Here is a 14,649-nt window from a genome sequence, read left to right as displayed (position 1 = left end):
TCTTGGACAGTGGCAATGTATTTCATTTGTTTTTACAGAAATTGGCAAAATGACCTAGTCAAAGAGCTAGTGGAGAGCTAGGGTATTCTTTTAATGTTTTTATTATTCAAGTAAGTGGAGTAATGCTTTGATACTGTGGTATTTATTTTAAAATATGTCCTACAGAGCCACTTCTGTGAGATGAAATGGGAGTAGGAATGCAGCTTTGAAAACATTACCCCTATTTCAGTTTTATACTTTACCTGATCTGCTGCCACTGAGAAGGGAATAATCCTTTAGTTGTCTTGACCTAAAGAGTAACCTCCTCCTCTTTAATGTGCCCTACACCATCTGTAAATATTGAGGAATGGGAAATACTTCACATTTCGATGACTCAGAGACTGATCATTTCTAGGTGAGGGCAGAATAGGTGGCATTTGCTTGTGCTCATTTGCTCATGTCAAAACAATATCCCTACTTTTGCAAAGTGTCGTGAAGGTTCCTTGCTCCTCTGATGTACGTTTCAGTGGAGGTTTTTTTTGTTGTTTTTATTTATTTTCTACTGGTTAACAAAAAAGACAAAACAAAGCAAGCTGTAATAACACAGCAGTTGTGAATATATATTGGGACTTGGAGAAAGACATCTCTAAGGGTCAATATTTGGTAGGCCTTGAATACATGTAAGTGGGAGAAAGCCTTTGCTTGCTAAACTGCATGCTGATGATAAGGATACATGTTTTGAAAGAGAGCTGGAGTTTATGGAGCATTAGCAAGTGGGGGAGTGAAGTAGAGATGAGAAGAACAGGAAGTGGAAAAGTTCTTAGAAATTTCCTTGTGAAGAGGAGGAGCTCTGGGTGGGATCAAGGAGCTCCCTAGCCCAGCATCTGATAATCACAGATAACTGTGTTGTACCAGAAAGGCAACTGGGTAGTTAACTTTCTTCATGTATTTTGTTTTCATGAATTTATGCAGTTCTTTCTGAATATCTACCATCCTCAGTGTCCCCTGACAGGGAGTTGCACAGCCCAGCTACGCATTATATGAAGAAGGAAGCCCGTCTGCTAGTTCTGCAGCCCTTTTCACCCAGCTCTGGAGTTGTTAGTCATTATCACCTTCGTCACCTTCCTGTGCACTCTAGTTCCAGATTATTTATGACTATGGTAAGCAGGTCCAGTGCTGGTCATTGGGGACTCTATTTTTGACCTACCTTCACATTGAAAACTGAGTGTTTCAGGTTGTTTCTTCAACACTTGTTTCTTCTATTCAGGTTTTATCAATTATAAGCAAGAAGCTGTCTATCTTGTCTATCAAGAAGCTATCATAGTCACTCAAAGATCTCATAATTCAAGAAAGCTAACCTAAGGGTTTGTAGGAAAGGGGCAGAATTAGAGCTCTCATGCACTGAGGTTAGATGTTGAAAAGGGAGTATTTTCCTAGGTGCGGCTGTTCAGCTCTTTCCTGAAGGACTTCCACAACCTTCTCTTGTGCCATGGGCAGGTCCGGTTTGTCCTGTCTCTGCTTCACCATTCTGTCATCCTATTAAACAGAACCATGTGGGTTTAAGTGCTGCACAGAAAGTTCGTGTTCAAGAAGCACTCTGAAGGTCAAAGTACAAAGCACACATTTATTCTGAATGTGTTTACTATTTCAAAATCTAGCTATTTAAAATTCAAATGTGCCTCTTAATATGCGGAAAGGAGAAAATGTTCAGCTCATCACAGAGAGAGAGATGTAGGAGCATGTAACTAACTTTTTTCTAACTAGCTGTGTCAATCCAAGTCTAGATGCTTAGAACGCCCTCAATAGCAGTGTGTGTGTGGCTGGCGTTTGGGACCCCTCTTTGGGAGATGCTTTTTTCTTAAGATTGCCAATTGAGTTAGTTGTGTTTGGCGCTCAAAGCACTTCTTTGGAAGAACCGGTGCATATTAGGTAGCAGAGAGAATATTTATGTTTACAGAGCTCATACTTTGATCCAGAGAAAAATAATAGAGTAAGATCTGAGTTTCCAGGTGCTATTCTTTATACTGTTTCTGAACATTCCCTATCAGTATCTCATTACAACTTCAAGCAAGTCTCTGGACATTTCTAATTGAACCCAAATATTCAGTGGAGGCTCCCTTACTTATTGGACAGAATATGCTAATTAAAGTAAGTGGCAGTGGGTCTCTCGCTTTCGGTTTTATTATTAATAATATTTCAGTTGTGTCCAGTTAAACAATATAGATATAAAATCTATGAGAATATATGTGAGAAGGGAGTTAAAAAGTAAACCACCTCCTCTTCGAATAATTTATCAAACAAAATGAAGTGAAAGAGGTAAGCTACTCGATATTTTGTCAAACAGTGATGTTTCAGCAGTACCTTTCACAGAAAAATTTGCTCATTAAAGAAAGTTTTGGCCTCAGCATGAAATCTACAGCCCTCAACATAGAGAATTTTGTCCCTGGACAGTGTGTCTAAGTTGATAAAAATAGCATCATGTATGATGAGCCTCTCAGCATAAAGTCCTGAAGTCTTAAAGGGAGAAACACTGCACAGAAATAACAGTCTTAGCTTTCCTGCTGGGACCTCAAGTTGATGAACAAAGCACTGTTCTTGGCCTGCTGAGAGGTGAGATCTTTCTTGATATGTTATTGGGGCAGGGAAAAAGCTGAAATGACTGACTCTGTCTTTTGAAGAAGACAATAATACTGGGGGGAGAGAGGACAAATTGGTTGGATTATAGATGTTTCCCATAACCCTATTTGCCTTGCCAGATTGACCACAGAAAAGATTGCAGAACACTCTGTGGTAAAACAAAATACCCAGGAGTTGCTTTTCAGGAAATTCTTAATACAAATAGACGCAGTGCTGAAAGTTTGCACAGGGTAAATGAATTTTTAATGCCTTTTTGCCATAAACATGGCTGTAGATATCAAGGTCAGATATTAAGGATGTTGCATGCTTATCCCATGCTCTACATTTCTCCAAAGCCCATCCAAGTAAACCATGGGGAAAGAGATAATCTCTTTAAAAGTAGTGACTTTTTGGAAGGGATAATCAATGCACATACAGTGCAGCTATTTATAAAAATAAAACTATCACTATTTTCTGTAACCAAGACAGGGTAACTTCTGTCACTTTTGTTATTTGTCTTACTCAAAATACTTTCCACAGCACAACTTTGACATTAATTGAAGCAATTTTAACTGCACTCTTAGCTTACTGGTTATTGGGGGTCTTTTGTGTGGTGCGATAGTGGGTTTTTTTGTTTGGTTGGTTTGGTTTGGTTTTGGGGTATATGTGTTTGTTCGATTTGTGGTAGCATACCCCTAGCAATTAAACCCTTTCCAGATGTGAGTGTGGTCACTGAATATCTCACAGGTCTAAATAGAAGTTATTTTCCATTCAGACTTGTGCTAAGGGGCGAACCTCTTTTCTCTGTATCCATCCTGGAGAGGAATCCAGAGTCCAGGCAGTGCTGTGCAGTGCTTCATGTGTCCAGGTGATGCAGGAAGCCTACGTAGTGTTTGCATTTGACTTCAGCTAGCTGAATTCCTTGAGCTGAGCAACGTTCTTGTACCAAAGGATACTCGAACAAACCGTCCTGTGCTCCAGATTTGCAGTCACTCCAGGCACTTTCTGCACCTTTGATAGCTACAGGACAAAGCGTCTATAGGCTCAGGATAAAGCAGCAAAGCCTCTATACTCAGGTGAGCTACGTGAGGACAAGCAAGCTTAAAGAAAACCTTCCTTATAAACACTTCCAGAGGAAAATCTGGAAAATATGAATACTGGAATAGCTGATTTTTTTTTCTCTGTACATTACTATGCATTGATATCAGCATGAGCCCTAATGCTCAAGTATGCTGTGAGAGGAGCCCAGTGCTGTGAGGTGCAGATCATGGCAGGGGTATCTCTCTGCAGCAGTTCTGCTCCAAACACAGGTGTCATCAGTATTTGCTGCATTTCTTCGATGTTTTCTTTGCAGAAATGGTTAATATACCCAGGCAACTAGTTTGAGTTGTTAGAGTTTTGTCTGTCAGTTCCTTTCCAATTTTATTTCCGTGTAAAGCAACTAAGCACACTATAGAAATTGCACTAAGTGAGGATATGTCCCTGCCTATTTGTTCTGAGCATCTCTAGTTTGGTAAAAATACTTCTGTTGCATTTCTCCTTCTGATTGTCAATTTTGCCATTTTGATTGATCTCTGTCTGATTTCTTAACTCTAAATTTCAAATACACCTCACCCTATTCAAGCAGAGTGTTTAAAAGTGTCCTGCAGCTTTATTTTTAACTGCCTGTGCGAGTGACCTTGGAAAGAAGCTGTCTGCAGTGCTGTGGGGGATGAACATGTTGCTGCGGACAGTGGATGCTTTGTCCTGAAATGAGAAGTATATCAGTGCTGAGACTAAACGTAACATATTTTCTGAAAACTAAAGAGGAGGTGTGAGGGGTGGAGGATGGAATAAGCTTGCAAGCATCTTGCTTTGTCTCTTCTGCAGTCTGGTGCTTTAACTGATGCATTTTTTTTCACAGCATTTTCTGTCCTTCCTCATCTCTGCTTTTCATCTGCAAGGGGCCCAGTGTTGGCTGACTTCAGCTGGGCTTAGGAAGAAAAAGAGATCCTGCAGTAGCCTCGCTCTGCACCTATGAGCAGTGTCACAACCCTGCTAGGGAGATGAGACCGTGCAGGCAGAGATGCATTTTGCTATTACAGTATTGGGGCATTCCCTCCCGTGACATCAGCCATGTGATCTTAAAGCATTTCTGTTTAGCTTTTTATTGCTGGGTGGCATTATGCCAAGCAAGTGTTCACTAAATCTAGAATATGAATGCCGCTAGCACTGTTCGTTACACTTTTACTCTAATTCAAAAAAGGAAAATGATTTTAAGAGAGGTCTGTAGTAAAGATTAAGGAGTGATTTTTCATGAGCTACTGCACATATTGCTTTTTTACGTTCAGATCTGCAAAGCAGAGAGGCATCACTAATAACTTTATTATCCCAGCTCTAATTATATTTACTTTGCCTGTGCCTTGCGTTGTTTAATGGTGCACAAACGGCAACATTTATATTTACCAGAGGTGGCTATTTATATCACTCCCAGTGTCACAGAGGTTCTCCTGGAGCGCACTTGAGAGGACATGGTACTTTCATATTGGTGGTGCCTTCTGCAGCCAAACGGAAGGGTGGTGTTACTGACCCTCAGAGCACAGCTGTAATGCCTTGTACTTTATGAATTTCACTTTAATATAGCCTTGTTAAAATTTAACATTTCATTAGTTTGTCTATTACTGTTTGTGACTACCAGCTGTAAACAGGTTGCTTCCATTTCTCCCCCTTTGAAAGTTCTATGATGTAAAAGAAAGGTGACTTTGTGATTATGGTGCTAGACTGAAACTCTGGGTTCAAGCCCAGGATCTGTGACAAATTTATTTTGTGAACTTGGGGAGTAACTTTGTGTTTGTGTGAAAAAAACAGATGGAGCTATTTTTCTTGGAAATAAAAAGGAAAGGATACCAGATACTTGTCCCAATTTCTTGTACTCATTTTTCTTTTTGATCGACTTAGTTGTTTGTCAGGATTTGATGTCTTTTTATTTTGTCCACTGGTTCTTTTAGATTTCATTGAGGAGATGTTTATTTTCAGTCTTCTCCATAAAATGAATTTTGCAGTTTTCCTTTGAGATACCTTCACCTTCCATTACTATCCCACATGTATTAACCAACTGCACAGACTAGATAACTTGTCTTCTTACAAGCATTTGAAGTGGATGAGCAGCTGACTTAACCGTGGGCAGGGCAGCGTGTGTGAACGTAACGATTAGGTGCTCTCAGACAGATTGTGCCTGTTGCCAAAGGATTATGGTCTGGTTTTTGGAAGTCAATTTAAATGTGTGTAGAGCAAGTCTCATTAAATGTGTGTCTCAGGCTCTCTACAAAGCTCTTCCTTCCTTGTTCAGATGTGCCTGTGCCAACAGGGTCCCCTGTTTGAAGTGAATCTGTAAATTAGTTACATGAATTGTCATTCATGAAAAATATCCAGCTTGGTTTTAGATTTTCTTTAAGCTGATGGAGAGGCGCTCTGAAAAGGCAAGCGAAGTTACGAGATGAGCAGTGTTTTGTCAGTGCTGGTGCCATAGCTCATGATGTCACCTCCCTTCTGAAGTCCAAACCTCAGCCCCTCTTGGAACGGAGGCAGCTAATAAACCTTCCTCTCATTTCTAATTAAAGGCTCATGCCTGTGGAAAAGAGCTTGATGACATGATAGGAATACCCTCTGAAGACATAAAAATACCCAGAAAGCAAACAAACCCAACTTTTCTGCATTTAGCCTGAACATTTCTTTGAAACTTTTCTTGTGATGATTTAGGATATAATTTAATAGTTTTGGACTCCACTCCTCTTGGACAGGAAGGGGAGATGTGTCAGAAAGCAGTCACAAGATACTTTGTATGGAAGATCCCTATGATCTTCTACTTAAATTGCCAAATGTCATGCTCTGGGCATTAAAATAAATAATCCAGTTGTGTTTGCTTAAAAAATAAAAAAAATAAAGCTTTAGTCCCCTATTTACTAGTTTGTAGGTGATCTAGTACTTTGTGACCCGCAGGGTCCGGAGCTCCTGTGCCATGCTGTGCGCAGCCTGAAATACTGTGTCCCCTGTGATCTTCACGTCTTTCTCAGGCTGGGTACTTTAGCTACAGCAAAATAAACCCTCTCTGGAAAACAAAAGGTTTGAAGCAAACACCTAGAAGAGAAAGTTCAGTTTTGTTTAAGAGCTGGAGAAGTGATGCAGCTCACACATTTCTGTTAGGATTTCTGAACTGAGCATATTAATTTTCTATCAAAAATCAAAACTTTTAGTTCTTTACTACTAACAAAGTAGGTTTGAGCTATTACATTTGTTAGCAGATCTTTTTCTTCCTTCTAGTGATCCAAAAAAATAAAAAATAAAATATTAGAAAAATAGTTTTCATATTCAAAATCACAATATAATTAATACTTGAACATTCACGTATTTCTGGGTGTGTACCTTTCTAGTGGTGATTGCTAGAAGTAAATCCTACTCGTAGTGAAGTCATACAGTAGTTAGAAGCCATGAGGCTTACAATGGTCTTCATCATACCTGAGCCCAAAGGAATCTCGTGATTCTTTACAGTGGGAATTGAGACCAAAGCTTAGGGCCAAACTGACATAGCTACATCAGTTTACACTCTCTGAGTCACAGTCTGAAATGTCTGCCTGTCTTCTGTTACAGCATGAAAAGCAAAATTGTCTTTCACTTGTTGCATTGACTAATCAAGTGAAAATGTAAAAAGTAGGGTAGAATTTTGTTTGGTTTTGCATTTTATCAAGAGCAAGAAACTACGCACATGAAATAGGTCATGGCATCATTTTGTCTTCTCTTAATGTGAATCGAAAACTCAGTTGTTGGTTGTGCTGGGACCTCCAGCACATCTTCAAAGCAAGAAACAGAAACAAAGAAACAACCCAAAAATTTACAAAGAAAGGAAATTAAATTTCACAGTAAATCTTTGTGTCTGACAAAATACACATTGCTGCGAGGATTAGAAGCTGATAACATCAGTCTAGTACCTCGGAGATTAAAGTAAATTGTTCTTCAAAATCCTATTGCATTTATTTATTTGGAACAGAATTTAGCGATTTAGCACTATGGTCACTAAATCTTTGTTTTATTTTCCTGTGGTCGTTAAGTTAGAAAGTTTATAGTATATGCTTGATATCATTGATTTTAATGCCATGAATTTGCAATGTACATGAGCCAGGGGAGATAACTCTACAAAACAACACTTTGTGATTAACTATTTTTGACTTAAATAGATGAGAAAAATGAGTTTTAAAGAGGGTTTTGAAAGACCTAAATTCATCCACACTTATAAGACAGATGTAGGCCAAGGGTTTTTTTGCTAGTCTAATAAGACCCCCCTACTAACTGGGAGGTGTTTTCCAAGGGAAGGAAGCTACCAGGGCTGGTGGGAATTCTGGTGGCACCCACTGCCAAGTTCTTCCACCCAGTTCAGGAAAAATCCTGTGGTACTAGTGTCTGAGAACTCCTCATTTGGTGAACGTGCAAAATACATACTGTTTCACCTAAACATAGTTAGCTTAAATACAACATATTTACATATATCAATATGGTTAATGTGCATATATTACATGTTTTGTGTGCACTTTTTTTTAGAGATGCTTAACAGAAGTATCCTTGTTGGTCCAATTTTATCAAGGTTTTTATGTGTTTTTTAAGGTCTTATTTCTATCCCAAGATTCATGTGAGACTGGATGAAATAATAGACTTTTTTTCTGGATGTTTCATTTCCTTTAAGTCTGGCATTCTGGCTGTCTGAAGCACTTCAGCTGTGGAACACTCTATTCTAAGAAAAAAAAAATGCTCAATAAATCTGTTCATAGTTAACAGTTACAGGGTTATGCAGGATCATTTTACCAATACCTGCTAAAATCTGTTCTTTACATCAACTCTCTAGACCTTGTCATTAACTTGACACTATGATATTTGTCTTGTATTAGATATAGGTATGCAGAAACAAGATGTGTCTGGGTTGTTTTCACTGTGATGCAAAGTTGTGTAAATTATCTGTGTCAGCGGTTTCCTGTTAACTAGGACATCATCATTCTCAATAACTGGGTTTAGATCTCCCTGTATATAAATAAATCTGTGGGAAATTACTTCAGTCATGACTCATCAAGCCTTACTTAGCAGATTTGTGATAGGTTTGTAATGCTAAATTTTTACATAAAACCACTCATGAGCAAGCTAAAATAAAAAGGCAACTGTATAACATTCATAAATCAAAAATGTTTTTCTTAAAAAAACTGTGCATATTTACCCTTTCCTATACCTTCTACTGGGCACATAGCTGTTTTTTAATTCTATTGTCTTTTATTTAATTCTATTGCTAAACATACCGGCTTTTTAGTGTTTTCCTTGCAGATGCCCAAGTCCCTGTTAGGAACAAATAATGCATCTTTCCACTAAGCACACATTTTTCAGAGGTCACTTTGATATCTTGTTTGTCTTTCATAAAACATGTTTGGACAGAAGTGGACTGTATTCATTCCTTTAGCCTTAAAAGAATCCTAGAAGCAAAACCAAGGCTCTACTTTTCTGTTATTTTCTACATGTTCCTCAGTTGCTACTGAGCAGCCAGTATTTTAAGTTAAGTACCGATGGATTCTTGGTGCCTAACTTGGGAGATTGACTGACAATACGGCACTCAACTGGTTGTAATAGACTCCTATTCATTATACAGTTGGTAATTCAACAAGTGACAGATTCTAATTTTCAGTGTTAGTTATAAGGTTATGACTAGTCTTATTAGTCTGCTCGGTGAGGCTCAACACACCTAACTTTACTTTTTTGAAGTGGTTTTGAAGTGGACTTCAGCTTCAATTCTACTTTAACAGTCTACTAAGGATATTAGAAAGGAAGGTGCTAAATCTAGGCTCTGTGTCAGCATAGCATAGCATAGCCTTCAACAAGGAAACTCAACATTTTGATTTCTACTTCTGTGCATTTGTAGCTTTGCTCATAGGTGGTCTTACATGTGAATGATGTTTCCATCTTTTTATTAGTTTTAGGATCAGGCTGTAAATTCTGATGGTGCTAAAGCATGGCAGAGATAAGTGCTTAAAGGACTGCCTGCCTCCTGATGAGCTGCACTTGCAGCAACAGCATTATTTTTAGGATATTGCCATTCAAAAATACAGGTTGCTTTTCAGACCAAGCAGACTTTCTAGGCCTGCAAAATTAAGCAAAAGAAGCATTTTAGAAGAGGTTTCAAAGTGGATCAAAGTTAAACAGTTTGCTAACGGCAGAGCTGTGCTGCACTAAGCCCACAGGCTGTTCTGCACGTCCCGGGGTGTGGGTCTGTGCTCCCAAAGCACAGGCGTAGCACTGCATACATTACGAGGCAGTGTTTTCAGTGAGGCATTACAATTGCCTAATCCAGGTTGGGCCTTTTCTAGAAGCTGTTTAATCTTTCAGCATTTGCATAATGATCTCAATAGTGTAATTCTTGTGTGACAGCATGGAGAAACTGTTTCTGATTTAAAATATTACCAGAATAATGAAATAAAAATTGACTCTATCATCTTTCAGGATTAAGACTACCGTAAATTTAAATGTTTAAAATATGTGGGGCCAAGTTGACTCGTAGTTTAATCCTAGTGACATCCTTAGAGTTAAATGAGATATGCATTGACTTTGTGGTACTTGAATAATATTAACAAATTTAAAAACCTAAATGAGGAGGTAGACTCTAATTGGCAATTAGAAAACAAAAATCCATCACAGTGCTATTTCATCAAACTAATACTTATTTTCCTGGTATTTTAATTAAAACATGATACTCATACAAATTCTGAATTAATTAGATGAAAAAAAGACAAGTGCTTTCTGTGAATATGTGAACGGTAAGAGAGTCAGTCTCTAGTTCTGAAGGGTAAACTGTTAAAATTTGCAAGACTGCACAGTAGGTGAGAGTAGGCTGAGTTCCCATTTCCATCTTTCTGAAGATATTAAAATAAGGCAACACAGATGGAAAAGAAGAGAAGTTCCAAGCAGCCATTCAGAAACATTTCTTTGAGATGATAAAAAATGAGGAATCATCTAGCAGGCATGCTCACTGAAAGAAGACTTCTGTAGTAATTCAAAAAATAATTATTTTCCATTTCTATGGGAAGGTCAACTAAGAAACCAAATCATAGAATGATAATATTCATCTGTGTGATACAAGTGATCTTTTTAAGATGGGAATGCTGTCTTTTAATGGATTTTTTTCAATAGAACTAACATGTAATATTTAATTTATTGAATCTGGTTTTTGACACCTGAGAGTTTGAGCATTGTTTTTATTCTCCACAGTAAATATAAAAATACAGTATTTCCACATACCGACACTCTGTGGGATTTTTTCATGCCTCAGTCATGGTTTCTCAGCTTGGCTTCTGTCCATGTGTCTTGATAAACACGTTATGTTAGTATATGCAATTGTATTCAGTGTCTTTGAATGATGAAGTATATGATAGGATACAATTGCCTAGGATAACACCTCATTTCCCCAAAAAGTAGTAGATAACCTACCTTTCATTTATTGTGTGTTATAAACTGTAGTTCTTTTTATTTGCTGTGGTAAAACAAGGTGAGATCAGGAAAGTTTGCATGATATTTAAATGTTTATTCTTCATAGAGCATACCCTGTGTCCTTTAAAAAGATATTAAAATGTGGTCTTGGTCCACAGGTGGGAGAGTTGCATATTCCACTACCCTAATTTTGTGGGATGTTATGAATTAATTTAAAGAGGGACTATGAAAATCAGCACAGGGATTTGACACTACACTGACTGAAGATACCAGATGACTCTTCAAATTATTGGTGTAGCAGATTAACGTTTATCCTTCATGTGTGTGTATGTACCACCTGCAACCTTGCATAAACATCTTGGCCCATTGGGCTCCCCAGGGCTGCTTGATTCCATGTTTCCACATTTGCACACTAAAAGAGAGGAAGAGACGAAAAAGGCACCATCCTCTCACAGCATGCAGCAAAGCTGCAGTGAGCAGGTGTTTGTTTCAGACTAAAGCAAAAAGGGAAATTGAGACTCAATGACTGATGCTTTTCCTCTTGAGTATCTCCGGAGGTAGGCGAAAAATATGCTGCTGTTTTGCTCTGGGGCAGACAGTTGGAGTCCCGCAAAGCCTTTGAACATGATAGCTGTATTTAGAATATGAATCCTTCGTGGTGGCGACTATTCTTGTATCTATGATAAGAGCCACCGGGCAGCCCTGTGTTGTGAATAGTGAATAATCAGCATGTTTTCTCTGTTTTCAGGAGATTTGTCCTTACCAAGATGAGAGCCATTCTGAAAGGAGCTTTCGCAGGACTTGTTAACCTAGAGAAAATGTATGTATTGTGTCAATGCTTACTGGGAAACAACCATTTCACTTTAAACAGTATTTTCTGGCTACAGTTTCTGCTTTTACTGCTTCAGTCTGTAAGCAAGTCCCTAACAAAACATTTTTGTCACATATATATATATATATATTTAACAGCAAGGAAGCAGTTCTTGCGTCTTGGTCAAAGGCTAATTCAACACGAAGCATCATTGTGATTAACAAATAAAATCCATAGCAGGAGTCTATGGGAAACTGTTTAATTTGAGAACTTTGATTTAGGTTGTCATAAAGCAGTGGAAGATTAGAAAGGAAAATGCTGCTATTTGTAACAGGTCAGTCAATTCTCTTTGATTACTGAAAAAATAGGATAATTTTGTGCATGTTTAGAGTCCTCTGGGATGTGGGCAACAAGTTTCTTACAGCCGCTTGTTATGAACATCTTAGCACATAAGGAGTAAAGCATCTAATTTGCATGAATTTTAGTGATGAGTCTGAAGATAAAATTATGAGCATCTTTGAACTGATATATCACACACCCATTACGATTCTGTTGTGTTTGTACTGCAGCCCTCCACCCTGAGAGTAAAAGTGCTGAATAGTGTTTTTCCTAGTATTCTCTAGTTACAGGAAATCTATGGGTTATCTCATGTTAGCACCAGCAAAGATAATTGTCACTTTCAAATCTGAGCTGTTCTGTGGCATATGTTTACTTTTGTGAATTATTTCTTGTGTGACCAAATTACACTATTTGGAATATGCCCAGTCTTGGGCCCTTACTGATAAGGTCAGTCTTGGACCTACATTTGTCCAGGTGTTTGTCCATGAGTGGTCTGAGTGGGAGCAGGGAATGTGCTTTAGTGGGAAGGCCTTTTTCAGTGAAGTGCGTGTAATGACAGAACTAAAAAGAAATAGATTCTCACCATTTCTCTTTCTTTGTCATCTTCTCCTCTGCCTCATACCCTTGTAGATGTAGGAAAATTGGCAAAAAGAGAGGAGATGGAGGGACAACAAAAGACAGGGAAATGGAAGGAAAAAATTTTGAGCCTTAGGAAATACAGGTGGATGAAGGCAAGCAGTGGATGTGCAAGAAGAATTCAAGAGCTTCTGGTTTTGTCAGGAGTTAACAGGAAAAAAAAATGGCTCGATGTCGCTAGATTTTTGGCACTAATTTCTCCCCAGATCTGCTGGGTTCCTTTTAGCCTAGTCCTTAGAGAAAATCATTAAGCTCTCTGGACTGTGAAGTGAGTTGCAAAGTGCAATGTAAACTGCTCACGTTACCTTTAATTACTCAGAAACCATATGTCAGCTATGTATGAACTGTAATGATTACACTGAATAGGTTGTCTCTAAGTGATGATTTATTGTTAGCACAAAAAATTATATATGGAAATGAGCTCAGTTTGAAAATATATGTGTTTACTGTCAGTACATGGAGGAGAAATGGGCACAAATCATTTATAGCAAAATGTCTTTGAGAATAAAAGGGTGATAAATATGCAAATGAGACCAATCAGCATCAACAAAGATGCAGTATTTGCAGATGATATAGCAAACAGATAAAATTTGATATAGACTACAAATCCTAAATCTAATGCATAAAAATCCATCAGAAAGATTCATAATAATGTAGAGACAAAAAAAGGTCCATAATCAAATGGTATGTTTGCGTATAAAAACACAGCCTTTGTATGAAAGCCTTTTGTCTCTTGCAAGATCATACACAAAGGAAGATTAAAGCAAACTGCAGTCTATTTAAGGGAAACAGCTATTAATAATATGATACCTCTATGGGGTAAAATATGGATAGCCTAATGTATACAAATGATATGTTTGAATGTAGTGTAAATGTTGTGCTTTCATAAAACTAAAAAGGGAGAATAATCAAGGGAGTGATAGTAGTTCCTAACTCTGTGACTAAAGAAAAGCAGTGTCTGGTAAAATCCAATAGCTCTGTAGACATGATCTTTATCACTTCTAGATCATTTCTAACTGTGCTTCTGAGAATGGGATAGGTCTTAGGGCACACAAGATGTGCAGCTGATGGTGGACTTGAAAATCATCGGTTTGCAATGAGTAGCTGGACACAGATGAGTCCTCCATAAGAATCTTAACTCTTTTCTGGTAACATTCAAAGTAAAGAGAAACTTTTGAATACAGAGACCAAAAAGTTCTCGTTCTCAAAAAAAAATCAATTTTTCAAAATTCATTTTTTTGCAGTGTTTGCTTTCTGTGTGCATTTTATTTTTTTCCTAAAAATAATGAAACATTTGGGAACTATGACCAAATGCATTTTACCACAAAATGTTTAATATTTGTCTTAGTACCTATGAAAGACTGTGCTTATTTCTCCCCACACCTCTTCGTTTTGAATCAAATGTCTTATTTGGACTGTCAAAATGTTTTCTAGAATGAATAGATGGTAGTGACCACGACTTAGTTTGAAAATGCAGTGTGGCCTGGAAAGGCTGTCATGGCGAACGCGGTCTGCCCTCCCTGTTAAGCTCCAGTTTTAGTTACCAAATTAAAATTTAGTTACCAAATTAAAGAGATTCAGGTGATTTTTTTATTTATTTTTCTAAGTTTTCTGGAAGAATGAGAGCCCGTATGAAGCATCTACAGCTCATTATTTTCTTCTTGCTCATCTAAATTAATTTTTTTACTGAAAAATCATGAAATGTCTATTCTGCAGATTATCAGGTAGTGAAATAACTTTTTACATACATGTTCTAGGAAAAAGCTTTTCTTAAGTAA

The 14,649-nt window shown here is 37.8% G+C and overlaps 1 protein-coding gene across 2 annotated transcripts in view; it reads left to right on the top strand.

Moving 5' to 3' along the window:
• The window catches only part of FSHR (follicle stimulating hormone receptor), an 82,272-nt gene that overhangs the window by 20,962 nt on the left and 46,661 nt on the right, over window positions 1-14,649 (top strand). For both annotated transcript variants that reach the window (XM_010213464.2, XM_088532160.1), the window contains exon 2: window positions 11,834-11,905. In XM_010213464.2, coding sequence (XP_010211766.1) covers window positions 11,834-11,905 — 72 coding nt within the window. The remainder of the gene's footprint in view (window positions 1-11,833; window positions 11,906-14,649) is intronic.

The sequence above is a fragment of the Tinamus guttatus genome, unplaced genomic scaffold (assembly GCF_059628265.1).
Source record: "Tinamus guttatus ecotype Peru unplaced genomic scaffold, ASM5962826v1 Tinamus_guttatus_pri_ptg000456l, whole genome shotgun sequence".
Classification (NCBI taxonomy): domain Eukaryota; kingdom Metazoa; phylum Chordata; class Aves; order Tinamiformes; family Tinamidae; genus Tinamus; species Tinamus guttatus.
Note: the sequence above shows the minus strand (reverse complement) of the source record. Positions and strands in the feature narration are given on the sequence as shown.